The 25,035-nt window shown below is 40.4% G+C and overlaps 3 protein-coding genes across 10 annotated transcripts; 2 read left to right on the top strand and 1 right to left on the bottom strand.

Moving 5' to 3' along the window:
• The first annotated feature begins 533 nt into the window (after nt 1–533).
• LOC115579411 (probable C-mannosyltransferase DPY19L4) lies at nt 534–10,711 on the top strand. 2 transcript variants are annotated; one of them, XM_030412933.1, is made up of 19 exons: nt 534–913; nt 1,078–1,248; nt 2,561–2,682; nt 2,765–2,855; nt 3,190–3,311; nt 4,310–4,455; nt 4,728–4,851; nt 4,935–5,069; nt 5,708–5,839; nt 6,015–6,116; nt 6,206–6,279; nt 6,423–6,581; nt 6,820–6,939; nt 7,038–7,158; nt 7,369–7,425; nt 7,512–7,594; nt 7,682–7,814; nt 8,021–8,179; nt 8,502–8,720. In XM_030412933.1, the coding sequence occupies exons 1-19, from the start codon at nt 820–822 to the stop codon at nt 8,664–8,666; spliced, it is 2,310 nt and encodes a 769-aa protein (XP_030268793.1). In that variant the 5' UTR covers nt 534–819; the 3' UTR covers nt 8,667–8,720. The 2 variants fall into 2 exon arrangements, with proteins under 2 accessions (XP_030268793.1, XP_030268792.1); XM_030412932.1 differs by having other exon boundaries at nt 535–913; nt 2,558–2,682; nt 8,502–10,711.
• Nucleotides 10,712–11,219: 508 nt separating this feature from the next.
• Nucleotides 11,220–19,673, top strand: ints8 (integrator complex subunit 8). 2 transcript variants are annotated; one of them, XM_030412867.1, is made up of 28 exons: nt 11,220–11,271; nt 12,134–12,272; nt 12,398–12,572; nt 12,818–12,958; nt 13,167–13,238; nt 13,415–13,466; nt 13,714–13,893; nt 14,010–14,117; nt 14,212–14,361; nt 14,533–14,633; nt 14,755–14,896; nt 15,028–15,098; nt 15,333–15,508; nt 15,636–15,766; nt 15,947–16,057; nt 16,192–16,396; nt 16,479–16,600; nt 16,732–16,916; nt 17,012–17,045; nt 17,150–17,209; nt 17,316–17,377; nt 17,478–17,596; nt 17,792–17,895; nt 18,183–18,233; nt 18,385–18,458; nt 18,826–18,890; nt 19,073–19,116; nt 19,451–19,673. In XM_030412867.1, the coding sequence occupies exons 1-28, from the start codon at nt 11,248–11,250 to the stop codon at nt 19,565–19,567; spliced, it is 3,015 nt and encodes a 1,004-aa protein (XP_030268727.1). In that variant the 5' UTR covers nt 11,220–11,247; the 3' UTR covers nt 19,568–19,673. The 2 variants fall into 2 exon arrangements, with proteins under 2 accessions (XP_030268727.1, XP_030268728.1); XM_030412868.1 differs by having other exon boundaries at nt 11,230–11,376; nt 19,451–19,652.
• Nucleotides 19,600–24,815, bottom strand: LOC115579364 (G1/S-specific cyclin-E2-like). Of its 6 annotated transcripts, none has more exons than XM_030412869.1 (12): nt 24,718–24,815; nt 23,733–23,764; nt 23,593–23,650; nt 23,432–23,482; nt 22,645–22,772; nt 22,384–22,519; nt 21,950–22,096; nt 21,717–21,812; nt 21,479–21,613; nt 21,000–21,111; nt 20,548–20,705; nt 19,600–20,378 (listed from the first exon to the last, which is right to left on the bottom strand). In XM_030412869.1, exons 2-12 carry the CDS (start codon nt 23,744–23,746, stop codon nt 20,301–20,303), a joined length of 1,113 nt encoding a protein of 370 aa, XP_030268729.1. In that variant the 5' UTR covers nt 23,747–23,764; nt 24,718–24,815; the 3' UTR covers nt 19,600–20,300. The 6 variants fall into 6 exon arrangements, with proteins under 6 accessions (XP_030268729.1, XP_030268732.1, XP_030268730.1 ...); XM_030412872.1 differs by having other exon boundaries at nt 23,602–23,650; XM_030412870.1 differs by having other exon boundaries at nt 24,723–24,771.
• Nucleotides 24,816–25,035: the final 220 nt, after the last annotated feature.

Raw genomic sequence — 25,035 nt, 5'->3', positions numbered from 1 at the left:
CAACTCTTACATATTGCACCTTTAATTAAATTAATTAAGATTAATTAAAAGTGTATTGTTAATTGCAAATAATTGCATGATTATTTATTCCTCTCCATAAAGCAACATAAAAGCCTACAATTTATGCACATGTACTTGATTTTAAATTGCTCAAATGTGTCCATTGTCTAATTCATCGATTAGTGTTTTAGCTCCAAATAATATAAACGAAGGTTTCTATCTAATCTAATCTTTCTATCTGAGAAGTTGAAAAATAAGATGTTTCTGCATTTTCCTTTCACAAACAACTTAAATTAATAGACTTTCAGTATCATAATTTTCTGTTAATTCACTGTTGTTTTAGCTCTTAAAAGTTATATTTCCAAAATAGGATAAGATGATGCAAGAAAACAAAACTGTCGAAGTCAGGGCAAATAATGATGTTATATTGTTAAAATACCCCAAAAATGTGTTATTAATTTGACTTTTTTCTGTTCTCTTAAATGACATGAATTCCAGGTGAGGTTTGGTCCTCACTCTTCTTCGTTGCTCTCTGGCGGTATCCGCCACTTCCGCTCTGCCCAGCCCAGCAGCAGTGCTCAGCCCAGTCCTCCACACACTCAACATCACAACACCACTCCTGCACAGCTGCTGCTCCACCGCGTCGTACCGGAAAAGTTCATCTAGAAAAAAAGAAGTTTGTAGGTTAGCTTGTCACCTGCCGAGCTTAACGCACAGCCAGGTATTGGTTTAAGGTCTGCTGGGTTAGCTAACTGCTTGTTAGCTAGCATGCTGCTGTCTCAACACATCAGACAACTCTCGGATTAATTTGATATCGTCATGACCGAGATAAGATGCCGGAAAACGGAGACTACTTCAGAGGGAGATAAAGAAGAAGATGAGCGCCAAAATGAGCCTGAGCTGCACACTACGCGTAAGTTTAGCTAACTTAGCAGTTTGCTACCTGAGCAGCAGTTAGCTTCCTGTGCAAAAGCATCTGGTAACTTCAGCTAACTTTTCCACCACGACTCAGTGGGATGCTTGTAAAGATTGTCTCAAAGACTGTGATTGTTCTAGTTTCAGTTTGTTTTAATGCAGGTGTTAATGGGCCGGTGAACACAAAGGATGAGGGGAGTGTGTCCACTGGTGAAGCAGAGGACAAGCAGCAGAAAGATGAGGATGAAGTTAAAGAAGAGGATGCTCAACATAAACAGGAAGCATCAAACAGACCTGAGTCATCTGTCAGAAGGTCCAAGATGTCTTCTGCATGTAAGTTTGTGTCATAGTTATTGAGGTGTCTACAGTCTCAGCACTGTCAGCCATGTCAACTTTACATCAGTCTGTTCACTCTTACCTCACTCCTGTAGCTTGATTGATCATCTGATGATCAGAATCAGAAGTACAACTATGTCACATGTCAGAAAACTCTTGTGTAAATCAATATTTGTATGCATTAGGGATGTTCTGAGGGATTTCTCTCACATTCATAGGAACACATGCGCACACATAGAGTTTGCAAATGAAATTCTATTGAATGTCATTGTGTTTATTTGTGGTTTACTCCTGCAGTATCTGGTCAAACCTGGACGGCCCTTTCTAAACTTCATTCTGTGTTTGGAAGTCAGAAATGTTACTTATCTCATTGATATTTTAAATTTGTTTTCGGTGAGATAATCTTGCAAATAAAATGCAATAAAAAGAACTGATAGGCGCACCAATAAAGAACTGAGCTGATAAGGACAATCAATAAGAGTAGCAGTATCAATAAAACCCTAACAACTACAAACACAGACGGCAGTTTGACTTTCAGTTTTGCAGTCCACTGTTCTGAACAAGTAGACAGTGTTGGATGCATTTTAGCCATAGCTAGGAAAACGGAATCAGGATTGCAAATATCACATTCTCACATACAAAGAAGTTGCCTTTACATTTTGTTACATAACAATTAACATAGCAAGAGAAAAGAAAAAGAAAAAACTACAGATATCAAGAATGGTGACTATTAAATAGAAAATATTCCTTGAATCATTTACCATTAAAAATGTGTAAAAACGCAAGTGTTTGAAACAAAGACAATGGAATGCGTAAAATATCCTAAGAATGTGCAAATATTTGCCGTGTAAAGACAATCAGGAATGTGCAAAGATAACACAAAACATATGCAGTGAGTTAAATATATACAGCATGAAAATGAAAGTTTATATATATCATTTTCAATAGCAGGTATTTCGTTTTCTAGTGCTGTCTTATTTACTCATACAAGTGCAGCTTTCTACGAGCAGTTTAAACCTTCATCATTCAGCAATAATACAGAATCCATCTTTGAAAACTAGTTTCTCCTACAGCTGGGCGGTATAAGCTTAAACTAATCTAAAGATATTTCTAGGGCAAATCGAGATTTAACACAATATGTACCTCGATGTTTTTCAATTATCGCAAAAACACCTCAAATGTGTCACTGGGCAACAAATCAGAAAGAAAACGACATCACTTTATTGTAACGCAGTTTTTAAAAGCAGGAAAACAACACCACTTGTTCCGATATGTAATGTTTGTTTTTACGACTCCGCTCCCTCAGCAGGTTTTCTGCAGTGCCTGGTGAGGGTGTTCTTTGGATGTCTGGCAGCAGTTGCGTGTGGCATGCTTTATGCTGTTTATCTGTCAACATATCATGACAGGAAGTTCTGGTTTTCAACAAGGCAGGTGGGTGACTGACGGCTCACTTTATATTTTCACTGCACTGCCATATTATACCAGTTTTGAAATGCACTTCGATGTGTTTCAGGAGTTGGAGCGTGAAATCACTTTCCAAGAAGGCAGCGGACTCTATTATTACTACTACAAGCACATGCTGACGGCCCCGTCGTTTGAAAGAGGTACATGTACCAGAAGAGAATCTTTTAGACACCTCCAACACCAAAATGGACAGTAACTTGGATTCAAGGGCTTTAAATGTCGCAGTCCTTCTGTCAATCTACTCTGTTTGTTTGCACGCTTTAAAATATATACACTATAAGAAGGATGACAAATAATATAGAGTGCAGAAAGAGGCAGAAAACCCAGTGGGCTTATTTGAAGCGTCCAGCAAACAGAAAATGAAAAAGGAAAAATATGACTACATAAAAGTGATGGATAACTAATAGTAGCAACATATGTGTAGTAATAGAAACAATGCCAATGTTCTCATGTGCTTCTTTGTTTGTTCTCCAGGGTTGTACGAGCTGACGATAGATAACAAGACTGTTTCGGGTGAAACCATCAACATAGTGGAACGCCTGTCTCTGTATCCAGAGCTCATCACCAGCTTCGTATACAGAATCACAAGCAGCCAGGTGAAGGTTTCTCATTCGCTTTCTGATCAGCTTGCTTTAAGTTAAATCAAGCGCAATTATAATGAAATTAAGTTGAGCGTACACTGTAGACAAGACTCAACAGCCACCTTTATCCACATCAAATTGGACTCGCTCATAGATACCAGGCCCCTAAATACACCCAGTTTTTTTATCAAGATCCATGTAATATTCATTATTATGTCAGTTTTTAGCAGCCTACAATAACTTTGTGTCATATTATAATCAGTGATAATTTGAGATGTGAAAACAAAGGTACTAATCCAGGACAGTGTTCTGTCTTGGAGGAAGCAAACACTTGCAGACAGACTGGAAATAGCAACATAATTCCTGTCTTAGATGACCTCGGGGCCTTCAGTTGTAGCCTCCTCCGGAAGGGATTTGTTGCTTAGCAGAACAAAAACAAAAAGAATGCAACTCAGTACTCTAAATAAGAAACATACGGCATGACAAGTAGCATAGTTTTACCAGATAGCAAATCTCACAATGAAAGCCCTGAATTAAGAAAGAAAACAAATTCTCCATGTGGTTAAGAGTCTGTCCTGCTGCTGGAAACCGTCAGACATGAGAGTTTACGTACCAAGAAACTGTAAAGATGTTTTTCAGTAGAAGTAAATGGTCATGGATTTTCCAAAATGACGACTGACAATATCACCGAACAGGCACTGACATGGAGTCCATCAGAAAAACACAGTTGTGGAAGCCCGAAGCATAAGTGGAGGAGAAGGGTGGAGGAAAAGGATACACCTGGAGCAGACTAGAGATTATGACCCTAAATCATGCCCAGTAAAGATAAGCAATGGATGGCCTATGCTTCATCTCTCAAGATCAAGCTTTTGCATAGCTTTACCTTACAATCAATTATTACAATAAACAAAAACAAAATGAATGCAAATAGTATGCAGAGTTTTAGATTTGTCAGATTTATCAATTTGGCCTCATCTGTGATTAAACCTTGATGTTTGTGTCTCTTCCTTCAGGATGTCGTGGAGCCAATCTACTTCTACATCGGTGCTGTTTTCGGCCTGCAGGCTGTCTACGTCACCGCTCTGTTTGTGTGTAGCTGGGTGATGAGCGGCACCTGGGTGGCCGGCATGTTGGCGGTGGCCTGGTATGTGATAAACAGGTGAGAGGAATTCTGCCACCCTGTTCTTCATGCTTATGCCTCATCGTGTTTCTTCCTCCTATTGAAGTCGATCAACACGGTAGAGTCAACTTCATCTTGCCAGCTTCATCATGCATCCTTTCTTTTACCCTTTTTCTCTGTTGCTCCACTTAAGCTTTCTGAAAACAAATACTTTAAATGCACCATAATACCCTCATGTTTCAAATCCCAGGTTCACTTGTTTTCTTTCTGTTATGTTGTGATAACTCTCCTGTGGTTCATTTCCTCCTCAGACCAGATACAACCAAAGTGGACCATGCTATCCCTCTGCGGGACAACTGGGCTCTGCCTTACTTCTCTTGCCAGGTTGCGGCTTTGACTGGATTCCTGAGTAATAAAATCAGCTCTGCCACTGAGGTGAGCCTCTGATTTTAGTTTTAAATAATCCTCTGCCGTATCCAAGTCATGTACACTCACTGTTAAACTGTTGTCCTCTGTAGATGTTTTGCTATCTTACCATGAGTGCCACCACCGTCACCTTCCTCCTGGTGTGGGAACACAGCCACTACGTGCTCTTCATCCAAGGCCTCTGTCTTTTCCTGCTTGATTCCTTTGACCTGGTGCCGCCACGTAAGGTAAAGTAGTCCGTCAGTGTTGAGGTGATAAATCTCCCTGGTAGCACACCTCAAGCTTCAGGGAGACACCTGACGAAGAAATATTTTCACACATATAAAACAATTGTCATCTTACATTTTGTTTTTTGTGGGAATAAACAGACAAATAATTACGTGTTAAGTGAGCTTTAGAGGTTCTGTTTAGTTGATTTTGAGTCAAAGCCGGGCAATCTGATTTTCCCTGTCTCTTTTCATGCAAAGCTAAGTTAACTGGCTGCAGGCGTCCTAATATTTAACTGACATATATTACCGTGTTATCAATCTTATCTAACTGATGGCAAGAAAGGAAATAAGCATATTTCCCAAATGTAGAACTTTTCCTTCAGCACTAAACCCTTTTGTACTCGTTGCAGTAGAGAATAACACATTTTGTACACTGAAAATAAATTCATATTCAAGCTTTGACACCAACAAATAAATCAAACACAAAGCTTTGTTTAATTATCATAAGCAATGTTAAAGCAAATTCCCTCCTTTAGGGACAAAAATGCTCCCAAAAATACCTGTTTGTAAATGGATTCTGCCCAGAATTGTCCTCAACTCAGACATTTCTCCCATTTCCGTCTGTCTGTCTCTCTCTCTCCATCTTTGATGTTAAGATGGCTGATATACACAAGGTGTACCTCAGTTCCTTGTTCCTCGCCTACCTGTTCCAGTTTCAGAACCCGGCACTGCTCAGCTCGCCTCTGCTCAGCCTCCTGATTGGCTCAGTGCTCGCGAGGTACTTCCAGGTAGAGTTAGCTGCTCCCTCACGTCAGAGCTCACACGGATGTTGATCACTGAATTTTGATAACTGTATAATCATTCAATTTATTAAGAAAGAAACATTCTTCTGCAACTTTTCAAATATCAGGTTTTTTTTCTTTTTTATCTTTATTATGCTTTGTTCTTTTTTTCTATTTGCAGCAAAAGATGAAGATGGGACCTCTTGTAGCCAGAGTTCTGAAGCTCTTCCTACATTTCCACCTGGTCTTCACCACAGGGATCACCTTCAGTTATCTGGTCAAGGTAAGATCACATTATCTCACTGGCTGCCTCCACTGATCCATGTGTCCTTCTGATGTTGTTGGTTAATCAACACTGTGTCTCATTTACAGAAACTGACACCTGTGAGTGAAAGTGACTTCATATTGAAGTTCCTTGAAGTAAAATTCGGGCTCAACACAACGACGTGAGTTTCAGCTATTAATTGGCCCCCATGTATTATCCTCTGTGGTGATGAACAGTATCCATATTAGTCACTTTCCTGTTTTCTGTCCGTACAGTCTAACTTAATGTAATCTAATAGGAATGTTTTCTCTCCTCCTGTTTTAGCGACTTTGTCACCAACTTCCTCCTGTGCCAAGAGAGTTTCCAGGCACCCAGTCAGGATTTATTTCTACGACTGACGCAGGCATCAGTCCTTCCTTTCTATTTCCTGGTGCTCGCTGTCTGCCTGCTGTCCACCCTGCAGACGATTTACAGAAGACTCAGGTTAGACAGTTGTGCCAAACAAAGTGCATGACATGATTTCTTTTGGGTGTATTGTTATGACTTAATTTTCAAGATGTAAAGCACTATAGTGACATATGACCAAATTAAATGGCTATAAAAGAAGAAAAGAAAGGATAAAAGTACAAACAACATCAATAATTAAACACACAGAAATGCCAAAATGGCGTCTGTTTGAGGCTGTTGTAAACATTTATCGTGGTTTCCTACTTTCATACAGTGGTCAACCAATGACAACCAACCTCAGACTTGAAGATGGACGAATAGGAGAGCAGCCGGAGGTCATCTATCATGTTTTTCACACGCTGCTGTTTGGAGGCCTGGCTCTGCTGTTTGATGGGTACGCACATCGACGTAAACGTGTGTTAAAGAGTTTGGACTTCTAACACGTTTCATGACTCACAGCTAGACATCGACTGTGTTCTTTTCTTCCATCAGGATGAAGTATTTATGGACCCCATACGTCTGCATGTTCACAGCGTTCGGCGTGTGTTCTCCGGACCTCTGGATGACTGTGTTCAAGTGGCTTAAACTGAAGTCCATCCATCCTGTTGTTCTGGTGAGTCACCTCTTATATTCACTGGTAACAGCTTACAGTTATAACAAGCTGGGACTCACAGAGACATATTGACAATAAAAATGCTGTTATAAAGTTATTTACTCTCCCATAATTAACTTATAACGTATGTATTTCTTAATATTATGTATGTAGGTCAACCTACTCTTTCTCAAAGCTGTTAATTTGAACTGTGATTTGTTCCCTCTCCAGTCTCTGATCCTGAGCACTGCGGTTCCTACCATCATTGGTTTCAGTTTGTGGAGAGAGGTGAGATTTTCAGCTTTTGAAGCTCCTCATGTCCGACATTTTAAAGCACATAATATCTCCCGACACCGCTTTCTTCTGTGTTGCAGTACTGCCCCCGTGTCTTAGCTGAGCTGTCAGATCTGCCGGAGTTCTACGACCCAGATACAGTCGAGCTGATCAGCTGGATCAGGTGGGTCATCAGTTCTTTTTATGTGTTCAAAGATACCTATAAAGTCTTTATCATGGCGGTATCTAATGTTTTCTTGCTGTCTTCCAGGTCACAGGCTCCAGTGGCAGCTGTCTTTGCAGGCAGCCCTCAGATGTTAGGAATGGTGAAGTTGTGTTCAGGTGCAGCAGTGACCAGTTTACCGCTTTACTCAGACATCAACCTGCTGAGGAGGACCGAAGATGTGAGTGAGATGAGCATTAACAACTCACTAAATGTTGTTGCGTGGTCACCATTTCTCCCCTTATTTTCTGCTGATTCTAATAAAGGCATAATTAGACTAGAGTAATTTTAGCCTTGGTCCATATAATGTAGATTTTCTTTAATGTTTACAATACAAAACAATTATTTTTCTTTTGATAAATATAATTATTTCCTCTCTTCTTGTAGACTTACCAGGTGTATGCAATGAGGTCTGCGGAGGACGTCTATAAGATTCTGACCTCTCAGAAGACAAACTATGTGATCATCGAGGAGTCAATCTGCAACGAGCTTTCTCTTAATAAAGGCTGTCGGATCAAAGACCTGCTCGACATCGCCAATGGACATGTGAGTTATTGATTCACCTCGAGCCGCCAAGCTGCAGATTCCCATCAGTCTGCAACCGAACATACTGTCTGTCACCGTATAAGTGATATTGTTTGTTTAAAATGGTGCATGTTGTTGCCATGAGGTAAACATTATGATTTAATGTAGTTCTGGTCTTTGTGCTAAGCTAAGCTAACTGGCTGTTGGGTCATATTTTCTGCAGAGTAATATTTATCTTCTCATCTAACTCCAAAAAAGAATATGACTTTTCCAATATATTCAACTACTCTTTTCTTATGACATGATGACATGATATATTTCCGTTTCCTTCTGTCCCACTCAGGTTGTTTATGACAAAGGAGAGATTTACTCTTTCTCCAAGCACGGAAGATTCTGCCAGGAGATTAAGTTGAACTACTCGCCATACACAAACTACTTCACTCGAGTTTTCTGGAACCGCTCGTATCACGTCTACAAAGTGAACTCTGTCATCTCTTTTCAGTACTGACAGCAGCGTCTGCCTCTCTGCTGAGGCTCAGCTCCAGTGTTTCACATCATATCTGAAATGTAACACAAGAGGACTCCTGTATGTTTCTGCAGTTAGCGCTCAGAGAAACGTCTCCTCACATCCTGATGTCAATGCAAATTCAAACCAACTGGGATCAACTGAGCTGCACATCCTTCTTGTTTTGTCCGACAGGTTGTTTGATAAACATAAAAGGACCATGCCGGAGTTGCAATACGCCATATTGATCACTGTACTGTAGTTTTATAAGCCATGCGTTACCCTTACTGTGATGCATTTAATGAATGGAGAGGTCGATGTGTGTGGTCTGCGTGTCACTTTGTACAGCTTGAACAGCTGAGATTTACTTAGCTTCATTATTTTAAGATAGGGCTGCAACTAACGATCAATCTGTTGATATTTCCTGATTAATCAACTAGTTGTTTGGTTGAAAAAAATGTCGATCAGTGTTTCCCACAACACAAGCTGGCGTCCTCAAATGAATTATTTTGTCCTCAACCCAAAGATAATCAGTTTACTGTCATAGAGAAGAAAAGAAACCAGAAAATATTCTGATGTATAAAGGTGGAATAAGAAAATGTTTTACTTTAAATTACTCAAATTAATTATTACAATAGTTGGCCATTCATTTAATGGTGGACAACTAATCAATTACTTGTTACAGCTCTATTGTCAGACAGCAAAAAGTTGTCATATTTTTGGTCGTGCTTGCAGAGACGGCTCTGTAGTTCCTCCACTTTGGTCCAAACTCAAACATCTCAACTGTTGGATGTATTGTTGCCGCAAAACTATGGTACAGACAGTCATGGTTCCCAGAGGATGAAGCACAATAACTTTTGTGATGCCCTGACTGTTACTTTAGCGCCACCATGAGGTTTTTAGTTCAGAGTGAAATGTCTCTGCAGCTTTAGGAAGGACCACCACTTAATCTTACACAGATTCACGTCCCATTCAGGTTTAATTTATAATGACGTTAGTGTGATGACCTTAACGTCACATCTAGTGCCATCATTGGGCCAAATTTTAGTTTTGAGCACCACTCAACTATATCTGTACGACTGATGACATTCCCATCAGCCTCAGTTGTACTTTTGTTTTTTGCGCTAATTAGGAAATGTTAGCATGCTAACAGGCTAAACTAAGATGGTCAACATCTGCAAGTTAACATTATCTGGATCATGTCTGAATGCTAATATCAGAGCTTTAGTAATTGATAAGTTAATAAAATTTTTTATTTTATTTTGAAAAATGCTCATTACATTTTTCCAGAGCCTAAAGTGACGTCTCTAGACAGTCCAAAACCAAAAGCATAGTTGTTTATTATCATAAATGAATCAGAATGTAAGCACATATTTGACAGTTTTGCTTGTAAAATCTTTCAGTGAATTTCATAAAATTTGGATAAGTATGTCTTGATTAGGAGAAAAGAATGAGATATTTGGACATATGGTATGATTAGGTTTTATGTTGGAGTAATGATCAAAGTCATGATCAGTTATATAGTAGTCCACCACAACACAGTTTATGTCAACATTTAATTTTATTTGATAATTAAGAGTAACTGAGACCAAAACATGTTTTCCCATTTTAATTACTGTTTTGTTTTGGAACAGATCTATATATTCTACTTAGTAACATCGTGGTTTTATACCAAAACATTGAACAACACAACACAGGACAGTAGAGACAACATCTGTGAATTTTGCGACTCTACTGAGAACTTTGTCTTTCTCAGCTGTAAACGGTAGTGGAGGTTTATTCTGAAGCTGCTTGTTTCTGCTGCATTGTCTTCATCCTCTTCATCTGGAAACGTTTATTTTGAGACGCGGGAACTGACTGACTGTCATCTTTTTATCAATCAGACTAGCTAGATGTCCTTCCTCTGGTTGTTACCTTAAAGTATTTGGTGGTGAATTCTTTCTGGTGCTATTATGCAAATCTCACCAATAACTCACTCTACAAAGGCCATGTAGAGAATAGTAGGTTTTATTGAATTACTGCATAAATTAAAAGTATGTATGTGTTGATATTTTGTGTTATGCTTATTATGTGCTCAGATATTTCCTTCACCTCTCCTCTAATGCATATATGTTGTTTCCATTCCTCATACATGGTTTCCTACTTGCTTTTACTCTCTAATAACCTGGTGATTACTGATTTCTCTTTAATTTTACATCACATTTGTAATCTTGTTTATGGGTGAAATTTTCCTCCACAGAACTAATCTCTTATTGCATGAACCTTAAGTCTAAATTATGCAGGGCCAACATTTTGATGAACTTAAGTCTAGTAAATTCAATGTCAAGTTTGCCTGACAGGTCTAATGAATCAGGAAGTTCAAGACTGAAAAATGAGAACATGACAATTTAAATGTAAAAGTTCTATAATTAACAAAATAACTCATTCTTTCACACACGCATATGTCTCATACACACAAATATGTCCCGTATTTATAGATGAGAGTATTTAAACTGTTTATCCCGCACGGAGCATAAATATGCGCAAACATGGCGCAACTGTGTGTTTCCCTGGCGACGAACCGGAACCGGAAGTGCGCTGGAAGATGGCGAAGCGCAGAATGAATTATGTGAGAATCAGTTCGTGTTGCCCCTCCAGCACTTAATTTTTTATAATATTTTATGTATATTTAGCTGATATATCCTCCTCTGTTTGTGCATTTTGGCCTGCTAAGGTAAGATAATACGTCCCTTTGTATCCGGGTAACATTCTAGCGCGCTAGCTAGAATGTTAGCTAAACACAACATTTGCTCTGAACATAACAGAGAATGGGTGGAAGGGGGCGCTTGATTTTATACACTGGCAGCCCCGAAGCACCGCGGTTCAACAATATTTCGACTCTTCTTGCGGGAAAGGTTGAACACTCCGCCCAGTCGGGACTACGTGTCACTGATATTAAAGCCCCCCAGACCCCTACAAAAAATTTAACTCTTATTGATACGAAGCTAACTGGCTAGCTTCTTTCAAGGTGTGAAGATAAGCTGCTACAAATGAAGATAGCATGAGCGGTTGAATATGTACTCCTATAACCAGCCATAACAGTCATTAAAAGACCATTAGCTAATACATGTACAGATGATAAACACAACCTGAGCAGATGTTTTCAAAAGGGAACTATGAGCTGCAAACATAATTGTTTTCTCTTCTTTTAAACACATGTGAATATAAAGTTATATATAAGTTTATTTCGAATGAAAAGTAACCCTGATGATCACTTTATTATTACATTCTCAGACCTGACAACGCTTCTTTAAGGCCACACAAGTTAACATTACTGTCACCTGTATTTAGAGTGTAAATATGATCTGTATACATCCTTGATTCACACACAGCTTTCTTCCAGAGCATAATTCCCTATCACCCTCACTGTAGGTCACTGAGATGTCTTAAAAGATAAAACATGCTTTATAATCATTGTTGTTGTTCACCAGGGGAGGATGAGTGTGGAGGCGGCTGACCGGGTGGCTGCTGTGACCAGCAGTCGGCCCGGCACACCTCTTCAGACCTCCTGGTTTGAGTTCCTCCTGGATGGCAGCCTGCTGGAGAATCACCTGCTGAAGCCTAATCCTGGTCAGCTCTGCATGACTTGAGCCTTAGATTTATTAAACGCCTTATTGTAGCTCATGTTGATATTTGCTGATACTAATGACTGTGCTATGTGTTTATTAATGTGTCCCTGTGTATGTTTCCCACAGACCCGACAGGAGTGCAGCTGATCATCCAGTTCCTGGAGCAGGCGTCCAAACCCTCAGTGAACGAGCAGAATCAAGTTCAGCCTCCAGCAGATAACCGGAGGAACCGCACCCTGAAGCTACTGGCACTGAAAGTAGCTGCACACCTGAAGTGGGATCTGGATGTTCTGGAGAAAGGGTAAGAGACTCATAATAACGTGGAGGAAGTCAGTGTTTTTTGTATTGTTATTAAATACATTTTCTTAACCAGTATTTTGTATTTTATGTTGATATACTTTATAGCAGGTATTTGATGTATTTGTGCCCATCTCAGCAAAGTTGAAAATATTAAAATCATGTCTTACCTGTTTCCAGTTGTCGTGCATTCTGTAAAATCATACGGTTGATCGCATCACGTAATGATTTATCCTTCTTTCCTGCCAGCTTGACCATTCCTGTATTAAATATGTTACTGAATGAGCTCCTGTGTGTGAGCAAAGTGCCACCGGGGGTGAAACACGTCGACCTCGATCTGTCCACTCTGCCTCCTACCACAGCCATGGCTGTCGTCATATACAACCGCTGGTGAGTGAGACCTACTAGGAAAATGTCATCAGGGTCAGACACATCAAATTGTTTAATTACCTTCCAATGTTAGAGTGAGCTACTACAACTTTAAAGTGGACTTAATTCACTTTAGTTCCAAAGAATAAATGTAGATGAAGGGAGGAAACCACTTGAATAGAAAGAATAGAATATTTTTATTCTCTAATTCTTCTTGTGTCTGTCAAAGGGCCATCCGAACCATCGTGCTGAGCAGCTTTCCAGAGAAACAGACCAAACCGGGACCTCACCAGATGAACATGTAAATTCTGCTCCTTCCTTCCCGTAATCGCAACAAGCTTAAATTGCTTATCTAAAAAATGACGTATGACAACAGTCAGACCCAGCTGCACATAAAATATCAAAGATTAAAAGAAAGGTGCTCAGTTTGAATGGTAACAAGTCGATAGTGAGTTTGTGTCTTGTGAACTCTTTCAGGTTAAGTATTGTGCAGCAGGAGAAGGAGATGACTGACAACATCCTCACTGTGGTGAGTTTACACGTTTTGTATTTATTGGAAACTTTAAAAGGCCGTCTTGAAATACACTTTATTGGACTGTTGCTGATATTGATAAATATTTCAGAAACATTTCTTCATGCTAGATTTACTTAGTATTTATGATTTTGTTATGTCTTTGTGACACCTGTTTCTGTATTCACTTCAGTATCTGTCGGCCGAAAATGTCTAGTAGATTAAACTAAATGTACTTTCTTTTGATTTAACATCATGTCGTCAGCTGAAGGAGCAGGCGACTGACTCCATCAGTGTCCTGGAAGGAGCTCTGCAGCTGAAGAAAGACTTCTACGTTCACACCCTGAGGACTCTGGATCTGCTGGCTGCTGACGCTGCTGCCAACGGAGAGACGGAGTCCTCGACTGCAGGGCTTCTTATCAGTGCCGATGAGCTGCACTGTCAGGTCAGTGGGAAACACACTGTTGGCTTCTGAATGCAGATCACATGAAGTAATGTCTGCTTCAGAAAAATTGGGAATAACATTTTGCTGTGAAAATGCATTTGTATTTTGTGTTTCAGGTGCATTATGATGTGGGAGGTATTTTCTTCCAGCAAGGCTGCACAGACCAGTCAGCCTATCAGAAAGCCCGAGATCACTTCAGACAGACCAAGGAACTGTTAAAGAAGGTATTTCTACCTTTTACTGTCGACATTAAGTTACAGTTTGCCTCCAACAAAATCTGTTGAGCTCAGTCGTATCTTCTGTATGTTTTTTTTTTAGCTGGACTCGACCGTTCACGTTCACCTGGATGAGAAACGTCTCGCCGGCTACTGGAACGCCTGCAAAGCTTTGACTGAACAGTGTGACTCAGACTCTCAGACCACAGGCTACAATCACATCAACAGTCTGATCCGGGCGCACAGCTACCAGGTCAGAGCAGACGCCGCAGTCACAGTCGAGCTCAAGTTTTGTTTTGTAAAAATACTCGACAATAAATAATAATTAATACTGCATGTCGTCCGTCCCCAGCAGTAAAATCCACAGTGAATTATGTGAAATACTTGACATTAGTTGTTAAATTGCACTTCCTCTCTCTGACAGGCCGTCATCGAAGCCTTCATCAAAGACAACGTGTCGCGCAGTTTGCCAAACAACTTCAGACGATCTGTTCTCAGGGAGTTTCTTTACAAAGCCCAACAAGGGTGAGACCACAATTCAAAACTCATTTAGTGTCACGAAATCTATCGTCTGTATTTTCATTATTTTAATCTGCATATCCACCGAGAATCAAAAAAACAAAAAAGCCTTTCTGCCACTCTGCAGGGAGTCGGGCCTGGATGAGGTTTGCCACAAACTGTGCGTTTGCAACGCCGTCCGAGACGCTTTGGAAGGAGAAATCCTCAGCGTGCGTTTCCAGCAGCTCCTCCTAAAGCCGAGTAAAAGGATGGTGGACTTCATTTTAGAGGTACTCGTCCTCTTATGTCATGATCTTTACAGGAGTTGTAAATGCTTGGGACATCACAAAGGGGTAATTCTTAAAAGCACAAACCTTGGCACACCGGAATTTTTAAAGCTACTGCATTCATCGTCCTGCAGGTTTGCACACTTTCTCTGGAAAAGGAGCGTCCATCTGAGACATCCAGAAAAAACATGGCCATTTTCATGAAGTGAGTTTGTGTCGCTTTACGTGCCCCTGATAAGAAACGTAGAGGAGGTTATCTTCATATTTTACTACACGCTGATGTGTTAGCTTATTTTATTTTTTAAATATCAGAACCAATAGCTGGCCACAACATCATTGTGCAGTGTCTTCTTCACCTTCTGCATGTGTCGCGGCACAGATTCGACATAAAACTGTATCTTTAAATCATCTTTTAAATGAAACCGTTCGTATCTTGCAGGACTCTGTGTGAAAGCTTGGAGGAGCTGCCTCTGCTGTTTGTGGTGTCATCTCATAAGCTCTTCATGGAGCTGCTGAAGGAGGAGGAGAGGAAGGTCCTGGTGGAGCAGATGAGGAAGAGATCGGCCACCATCAACCTCAGCGCCAAGCCTCTGCCTTCTTTCTACGACATTCCAGGTAGTAGATTCTTCTGATGTCATGTTTTGTTGTCTGTCAAACAGGAAATCTCTCTCCAGCATGTGATCTGTAGCTGCTCACCGGTACGTTCCCGTCTCTTAAAACTTGTGACTTCATCCCTCCGCAGCTTCAGCGAGTGTGAACATCGGGCAGCTGGAGCAGCAGCTCATCCTTCTGCTGGAGCCGCGCAGGATCAGGCAGATCCTCATCGAACTCCACGGCATGGCTGAACGACCCTTCTGGAGGGTCAACAGTAAGGTCAGAGTTCAACACACTGAATAGCAGCGTTATTATAAATCCTGAATGCACTTCTTCATCTTCTTTCTCTTCCAGCATCCGAGACACTTCTAACAGTGAAGGAGCTTCATAAATTCATTTTTATGTATAATGAATACACACAAAAACAACTAAACTACCTCTCTCTGTTTGTGTGCGCAGTGGGAGGTTCCTCCAGACTACATCAACGTGATCCTCGGCATTAAAGACAACCTGACAAAGGACCTGGTTTACATCCTCATGGCCAAAGGACTCCACTGCATTTCAATTAAGGTGTGCATGGAAAACTTACCTCAAAATAAATAGTAATCATAATTACGCATCAAAATGACAAAAAAAGTTAATCAAATAGTTTAACATCAATCATTTTTCAGCAGTGAGAATCATTTCTTTCCCTTCCCTCTCAGGACTTTGCCCACGCACGGCAGCTTTTCTCCGCCTGCCTGGAGCTCGTTACCGAGTTCTCCCCGAAGCTGAGGCAGGTGATGCTGAACGAGATGCTGCTGCTGGAGGTCCGCGCGCACGAGACGATGGCGGCCGAGGGCAGCAAGGAGCGACCGCCGCCCGACCTGGTCAGCAGGGTCAGAGGCTACCTGGAGATGAGGATTCACGGTGAGTGGATGGAAACTGTGGAGTCTTCACCAACCCGTTTCATGTGCTCCGAATCACGGGACGTCCTCGTTTTTGTCTCCAGATCTGCCTCTGCGTCAGGTGGTTGGAGAGGAGTGTGTCGCCTTCATGCTGAACTGGAGGGAGAACGATTACCTGACCCTGCAGGTGCCACCGTCTCTGGTCATGAACAACCCATACATCAAGGTAAAGCATCTGTTTTCAAGCCCATTACAGTAATTCAATTGGAATATATGGACCATCAGTGATGATGGGATAGAAAAGGTCTGCTGTGGTTTTCTCTTGTTAAGCCCGTCCCGTCTGTTTCCTTCTGACAGCTCGGTCAGCTCCTGGCTTCGACATGCAAAGAGCTCCCGGGTCCTAAAGAGTGTCGGCGCACGGCCAAGGAGCTGTGGGAAGTGGTGGTGCAGATCTGCAGCATGTCCATCCAACACAAGAGGAACAACGACGGCAGAGTGGGCCTCATCAAACACAGAGAGTCCTCTATGGGCATCCTTTACCGGTACGCTGCAAACACTCAGGAAGTTATGGTATTTACAGTTACAGGTGAAAGAGTCACGCTCGTTCTGATATGTTTTCATTGTCTGACCCATTTAGGAGCAAATTCATCACTTTCGTCAAGAAACTTAGAGTAAGTATCCCCGAGGCCAACCTTTAACTCAATGTGGCGGTATTACGTTTTTATTGGATGAGGTGCCGTCGATGCAAAACTAACAAGTTCCTTAATTCTCACAGGAGCCGTTGGTGCTGACAACCCTCATCTCACTGTTTGTGAGGCTGCACAGCATAGTGAGGGTAAGTCTCTACACGCCTGACAAATTTTAGGCTGACGGCAAAACAAGATGGCTAGAATGGGAAAAAACCCTCTGATGGTTAACCAGCTGTTTTCTCTTTCTTTAAGGATGACATTGTGAATGAGGTGACAGCAGAACACCTCACCATCTGGCCTTCCACTCTAGCAAAGTAAGAACACTTTATTCTCCCAATGAAATGTTACAGATTTCTCAAATAGCCACTAAATATGATGATGATGATGATGATGATGATGTTGTTTGTGGAACAGCATCCAGGCAGTAGATGTGGAAGCTGTGGCCGTGACGGTCAAAGAGCTGGTGTCCTACGCTCTCACCCTGAATCCTAATAACCAGTCGTGGCTCATCACGCAGGCTGACATCTACTTTGGTAAGAGAATATCAGAAGGGTCGATTGTTTTGGCTTTTCGTCTTTCAGTCAGAAAGTATTTAATCAGGGAATTGTGTGTCTAAAATGCTAGTTTTAGAAGTTTTCTTTAATTGTTTCAGCTGTCTCTCTGTGGGGGATAAACTAAAGGTCTCACTGCTGAAGCCTCCTTTATTTCATCCGTCTCTCCCTTTTCAGTGACCAACCAGTACTCTGCTGCACTGAACCTTTACCTCCAGGCCGGAGCTGTGTCCTCCGACTTCTTCACCAAAGCTGTCCCCCCTGATGTCTACACTGACCAGGTACACTGATAAAAGATTACCCCTGCGTTCGCAATGAACAGCTCCTCCGCAGCAAGAAGTATAAAGTTATCTCTTGCTGACAATTTGATGTGATTTTTGATCAAATCTAGAACAATTTAAAATCTTTAATTTAAAACAACACATCATATTCTATGAGCTGATTTCAAAAATAGGAAACTAAACACACTTAAGCCACCTTTTAATCATGGTTTTAGTCCATTTATATTTTCTGAGCTGTAACTAAAGTGAATAAATCCTGTATTAACTGTAATGACTGTTGTTTGCAGGTCCTGAAGAGAATGATCAAGTGCTGCTCAATGATGAACTGCCACACACAGGTCAGAGGCCAACTCCCCGTCAGACTCCATGTCCTGACAGTAAAACTGGTCAATTAGTAATTTTCCGTGATAGTAGACTGAATAAGCACCTGTTAGGGGGTTTATTTTCACATACTGTTTACTGTTTCAGCATCTGTTTTTGTTTGTCCAGGTTGCTGTCCTCTGTCAGTTTCTTCGAGAGGTCGACTACATGACTGCATTTAAAGCTCTTCAGGAACAGAACAGGTACGACCCAACACACTGAACAGGACCGACTGACAGCACCAGGGATGACACTAATAATTATTCTCATTATTCATTAATCTGCCCATTATTTTCACGATGAATCATGTAATTGTTTAAAATGTGAAATGTCAAATGTGACAAATGCTTGTCACAATTTCCCCGAGCCCAAAGTGGCATTGCTTCTTTTGTCCAGCCATCAGTCAAAAACCCAAACCCTCTTCATTTACTGTCATAAATGACAAAGAAGCACAGCAGCTCCTCACATTTCAGAAGCTGGAAACAAAAAATGTTTTACATTCTGGCTTAAAAATGACTGAAGCGACGGCTCCAGTTTGAACATTTCTTACTTCATCTTCCGTCCTTACAGTCACGACGCCATGGACTCGTTCTACGACTACATCTGGGACGTCACCATCCTGGAGTACCTCACACGTATCCTTTTTGTTTTTTATTCATGAGGGCTAAACAGACCTTCATGCTGAGGACGTTTTGTTTAAATGTCTTTTCGTCATTGTCACCTTGTCTCTTATTAGGCCACTTGTACTACAGTTCTTTTAGGAATCGTACTAACTTCAATGACTTGTATTTAAACATTTTTCCTTGACTGTGTTCAGATATTCACCACAAACGAGGAGAGACTGAGAAGAGACAAATAGCGGTGAGCAGTGTTTTTTGTACCGAGTTTGTCACAAGAGCAGAATTTTAAACTTTGATGCAGTACTATTAAAAATACATTTTACTGGATACCTTTTTGATACAACAGCAAAAACAAGTCCTCAGCACACAAAATACCATTTTTTCCTTTTTTTACAAGGAATCAGGACAAACTCACACGCCATTCTCCTCACTTGCATCCATAATTACTATATATTCTCTTGAAAGATGGATGATATACATCATACACATCTAAATCTTTTCAACCAAATCCTGACTCTCACCTGGGGTGTCTGTTTCAACGCTACATCAGTTTCTAACTCTTCGCTCTTCTTCAGATAAAAGCGATCGGACAGGCCGAGCTGAACACCAGCAACCCAGAGGAAGTGCTGCAGCTGGCTGCACAGAAAAGAAAGAAGAGGTTCCTGCAGGCGATGGCCAAACTGTATTTCTAGGAGAGACATGTGAACCACTGTCAGACATGGGGGGGTTGGGAATGTACATTTTTATTTTGTGGTAGAAAATAAACTTCTAAATAAATACAGTTGGTCATTTTTTGTACACTTGTAATCATTTGATTTGGATTCTTTAAAAAAAATAAATCAGTGACTACCCATTACCCTGAGTTACACATACAATGGCTTGTTTACAACAGCATGGTGAAGATAAGTGAGAAACATGCTGACCAGTGAAGCAGCGGCAGTACACTCAGCTTGTTTCAACAACATCACTTTTAAAAGCTATCTAACATTTTGAATGACCCTGAAGCAGTTTTTAAACGATTTTATCTGACTGCACATATTTAATATGCTACAAAAGTAAACAATTGCACATCACTTTCAGTAATAGAATCTCATTTCCTAGAAATGAAGTAACTTCAGCAAACATTTGACACTTTAAAAAAAAAAAAACATTTTCTTTTCTAAATTAAAGCACCCAGTTGCTAAAACAGCTAAAAATCAGGAAGAAAAAAAATGCTTTGGCCAAAGATTAAGAGTTTAAAATATAAGCACATTATCCTGGATAATGCTTAATGCTAGTAAGCTCCCATCAACACTCTGTATTCCAGTTATCAGCCTTTTTTCATTCACTGGTTAGGAACTGCTTCCAGTGAGCAGAACTCAGTCTTTGCGGGACATTAACCCTGTGTCCTCTCTGTCCACACCACTTCAGAGTCTCTCTTGTAGTTCAGTGTGTGCAGGGTTTCTCTGTGCTGTTGGGAGGAGTGGGAAACTGGCTGTTCACCTCCTTTTTACTGACGTACTCCTAAAATAAAAAGAGGTTGAAAGTCAGAAACTTAAGATAGTGGGACATTGGCACACAAGAAAAATATTCTGGTGCTTTTGGTTTTCCTTAGCAAGTCTCTTAACCAAAAAATCATCATTCAGTTCAATGTAAAGTAAAGTCTCAACAAGTAGGACAAGAAAACACTAACCAGCATGGCCATGTAGTCTGTGTGTGTCTGGATATTGTGTTTGTCTTCTGTCTTCACTTTGACAAAATCCTTCAGCATCGCTCTGCCGAAGCAGCCCACCGACTCCACAAAAGGAGCCATCCAGTTAACACACGGCTGGATTGCGTCTTTCGACAGACCTGAACACAGAGAAAAAATATATATATATATATATATATATATATATATATATATATATATATATATATATATATATATATATATATATATATATATATATATATATATATATATATATATATATATATATATATATATATATATATATATATATATATATATATATATATAAGCATGTTTCCATGAAGTTAACCAGGTAACCTCACTGTGGGTCAGACCATGAAATCACACATTAAACATATTTTTCAAATTCATATTTACATTTCTACAAACTTGATAATCCCAACTCTTACCTGTAACTTTTTCAACTGCTTCCTGTTGAATGAAATGCGACAGGACTGAGGCGGCCAACACTCGATACTGGAAGTCCAGAGAGTTCATGTGGAGGACACACAGGTCTAACAGCTGGAGAAGTCAAACAGGAGGCAAAGGAGAAACAACAGCATTAAGCATGAGCCCGACTCAAGGGGAGACACTTGGACAGAATAGGGAAAGAAATTTGATTAACAGATATCACCATGACAAGATTGTGTTTTCTAATATGTTATGTTTAAATATAAAAATATACTATTTCTGTTTGACACACATTTCCAGAGGAGAAATCCAAACTTTGGACAAAAACAAGTTGAAAGTCTTGTTTCATTTTTGTTGACATATTTGAGTTAAATGTAAAATTTTAGTTGCGACCATGTCTGAAGGTTTTTGACTCTAATCTGACACAGAGGTTTGTGTCAGTGTGAATGATTCCAAAAGATTTAACCCAAACACTCACTCGTGTCATTTGAACATAGACGTCCTGTGGAATCTGCGGCTCCAGCAGGTCGGAGTTTGTGTTCATCGATAGCATCTGGAAGTAAAGCTTCAGCCAAGAGACGGCTGTTTCAGGGCAAAGGTTCCATTTCAGTGCCTGCAAAACACACAGAAAGGAGAATGATGCAAAAACTAAAGCGTCATGGATTATTTATGTCAAATAATGAGTCAGCATATCGCCACACTTTTAACAGTGTTACCTTTAAAATTATTAACTCCATTTGAAGAATCTCGTCCTCGTAATAAGTCCCTGCAGTCACATAGGCCATCTGTGAGAGCTTTGGAGGAGAGGCTTCCTACAAGGGAGGAAAATAAAATCAAAAACCTTAAAAACAGGCACAGGCAAAAATATAATGCCAATATAATGCTGGGTATTTTGCACCAAACTTCCAAGTCTTTAAAGTCCACTGAGGTTGTCCCTGTTATTCCTCACCTCCATCTTTGATGCTATAAACAGACAGGTAATCCCAATGAGCTGCAGCATGCCCTTATCAATGCTGTTCTGGGTCAACATGAACCGGTCAAAGTAGTCCTGTGCCAGGTAGAACGTCTGCCGGTGAAGAGTGTAGGCCTCACTCACCTGGTAAAACCAATGACAAACAAAACTGCTGGTGAGCGTTTCATGAGGGATCGAAGAGCTCAGCAAACAACAGTCATGTTTTAGTAGCCTAATGTTTTTTTTTTAGGTTTGGTCTTAGGATAATAAACAAGGCTTGTTCTAAATATCTAAATCATGATGTATCAATTCAAGTCAACATATATTACAGGTTAAGTTGCTTTAACTTCAATAAGCAATAAGCAATGATGAAATATGTGTTGTAATGTAAGCTTTTGTGATATAAATCTGAGATGCAGTTGAAGACGCACCTCAATTAACCAGTCGAGGAGGATTGATCTCATTTTGGGTTGTATTCCGGGGTGTTTCTGCATGAAACTCTTGCTGTGTCTGTAATTTTGCTCCCTGATAACCATTTTCACCCACACATCTTCAGAAGATCCCCATCTGTAACATGTAGAAAACAGCTGTGACGATCAGTCAATGAATTTATTGAAAGAAAATTATTCTGCAACTATTTCAATATTTGATTAACAGTTTAAGTAAAAGTGACAAAATGTAATGATAATCACCCAAGATGAGGCAGAGGCGACGGCCGAATTAAAGAATCTGCTGAAGGTAGAACTGCATAGCCCGGCTCAGATTCGGCTCCTTTCTCAGAAGTACAAGGCTTGGCAACACCGTCAAGCACCAACTGATTCTGACATGGAAAGGAGAAAATTGAATGGAACACGTGTTAAACCGCACAGACCGGATATTTCAGCTTTTGTTTTGTCATTGCGGCTCAAGGTGATAATGCAAAAGTTAGTTGGAATTTTAGCGAGTAGAGAAGGAAGGGCAAACATGCCAAACACTCCCAATTTCTATTGCCCTGTTCCGGTTCCTCTGGGGGTCACAAATCTCCTGTATTTCTCACAATTTTATGAAATTTTCACATGTCCCCCAGCCCTCTTTCAGCTATCACAACTCATCTCTAGGCGCTGTACAGTGTAAAGTCTACTGTTGTAGAAACATTTCACTTTGTCACAGACAGTTTTAGAGGAATGGGATGAGCACAGAGAAGCTGACAAGCACAGGGCAGTGGCATGCAGAGTCAGGGGTAAAATATTAATGAATGAAAAGCGATGAATATTAGTGCCAGAGATATTCTGTTGCAGTGCACTCATTATCTTATTATTTCTATTATTTAAAATCAACAGAATCAATGAACAGAAAGGAAACAAGGTCTCCAAAACTCAAATTGCTCTCCCTATTACAGACATCTCATCATTTTACTGTACAAACAGTTCACAGTTTTTGCCATGCCTGTGCAACCTCCCAGCCCCCCAATAAATAAATACAGTAAATTAAAATACATACCTTCTCACACTGCAGTTTTGACAGGGGCTGAAGCTTCTTTCTATTGCATTGCTGGAAAGAAAGGTTTTTTTTAAGTTGGATGTCAGACCACAGAGAAAATATCTGGTAATCTAATGGCTATTCAGATTCGTCTTATATTAATGGTTTGTTAGGACTGTTACCTTATTTACCTGGCCTTTCTGTCCAGAAGCATTTTCAGATCTTTTCTGCAGGCGACCACTGCAAAAACATCAACATGAATTTAATAAACAGCCAATAAAGATACTATAATAATTCATAAGGAAACACAAGAGGTCATTACCTTCTTCTAGTCATGGTGTTTGCGGCTTCTATCTATAAAAAAAAGGGAACAATATAGAAGCAAAGTTAAAGTTTCTTAACAACAACACCACCACCACCACCAGGAAGTTGGCTCTCAGACAGAAACTGTAACAACAGCTGCAACTATCTTGGCTTGCACAGATCATACTTTCATGCAAAACCCAGCCCGATGAAAAGACATAAACCCGCTTTGTTTCCGGAATATGCATCGTGCCAACTATTAGACCATATCATACGCGCCAACAATATTCATGAGCGCGTAAATGACCACAAACACCACCCGGAAACAAAACGCTGCTGCTAAAACTTCAATCTCTGATGATTTATATTACATCCGTGCAAGTTTCTGTCCTGAGGATCTTGCAGTTTCATGAGACAAAACGACCATGAACAGGACAAAGAGACATGCAGCTACAACAGCTGCCTTAATGCAGCAACACAAAGGCCAGGGGAGGACATTTTGTGCCAACCACCAATGATAAAATGGTTTTCATACAACACTAATATAGGACCGCACTATCAACAACTCCTCCGTTACGATTTATTTTATATGTCGTGTGACCTGATTTGTTAGTTCAATCGTGAGTTAGATGCATTATCGTATATCTATACGGGTGATCGAACCAGGAACAGATGGAGGGGACTCTCAAGATTTAGTTGACTAATTTAAGCTCAGAGGATGCAAACACAGCTTACTCACCACAAACAGACGCTTATAAAACATATTTCACAGTCAAAAAGTCAATGTTAATCAGGCTAGTGTTAGCTAACATGATGCTAGCTTGCTAAACGCAGCTACCGGTACTCAGATTATGAGCTCCACTGCGACCGAGTTTACAAACACCGAAATAACAACCAAACTGCTGCTTTCACTGAGCCACAACATTACACACTTGCACATGAAGCACTTAGAACTGGTTCATAACTGTAAATGTAAAACTACAAAGCTGAAGAGACGTGCTAACCTTACAGGATCACCGACGCTTGCTTGTCACCCTCCTCGGTTCTGAGCCCAAATCAAACTAAGTTGCAGTTGGCGCTCGCGCCAACAAATGATTCTGCGGCACATTGCGCATGTGTAAATACACGCTCCCAACCCGCAACCGTTTAACCCGGGGTCAGACGAGGTCAAGAGACTTCTGCTTACTGCTGTAAATAACATTCCATTCATACTTATTTTATTTCTTACCTTTAACTTGATTTAACTGCAGTTTGTTCTTTAACCATTAAGCTAACTGAACGAGCAACTTAACCTTTGAGAGAGCGAACGCGGTTTACTTACT

This window comes from Sparus aurata, chromosome 3 (genome assembly GCF_900880675.1).
Source record: "Sparus aurata chromosome 3, fSpaAur1.1, whole genome shotgun sequence".
Taxonomy (NCBI): Eukaryota; Metazoa; Chordata; class Actinopteri; order Spariformes; family Sparidae; genus Sparus; species Sparus aurata.
This window is presented reverse-complemented; position numbering and strand designations above follow the sequence as displayed.

Bases quoted from the DNA above. Each gene is read 5' to 3' on its own strand.
- LOC115579411 (XM_030412932.1), top strand. From the start codon at position 820: ATGACCGAGATAAGATGCCGGAAAACGGAGACTACTTCAGAGGGAGAT. The intron at 2,683-2,764 runs GTGGGTGACTGA...GATGTGTTTCAG, and splicing joins TCTGGTTTTCAACAAGGCAG to GAGTTGGAGCGTGAAATCAC. The intron at 7,815-8,020 runs GTGAGTGAGATG...CTCTTCTTGTAG, and splicing joins TGCTGAGGAGGACCGAAGAT to ACTTACCAGGTGTATGCAAT.
- LOC115579364 (XM_030412869.1), bottom strand. The intron at 22,097-22,383 runs GTGCGTCTTCAA...TGGTTTTACCAG, and splicing joins TCCTCGACTGGTTAATTGAG to GTGAGTGAGGCCTACACTCT. The intron at 21,112-21,478 runs GTGAGTGTTTGG...TGACTTCTCCAG, and splicing joins TCTATGTTCAAATGACACGA to CTGTTAGACCTGTGTGTCCT.
- ints8 (XM_030412867.1), top strand. From the start codon at position 11,248: ATGGCGAAGCGCAGAATGAATTAT. The intron at 18,234-18,384 runs GTCAGAGGCCAA...TTGTTTGTCCAG, and splicing joins TGATGAACTGCCACACACAG to GTTGCTGTCCTCTGTCAGTT. The intron at 18,891-19,072 runs GTATCCTTTTTG...GACTGTGTTCAG, and splicing joins CATCCTGGAGTACCTCACAC to ATATTCACCACAAACGAGGA.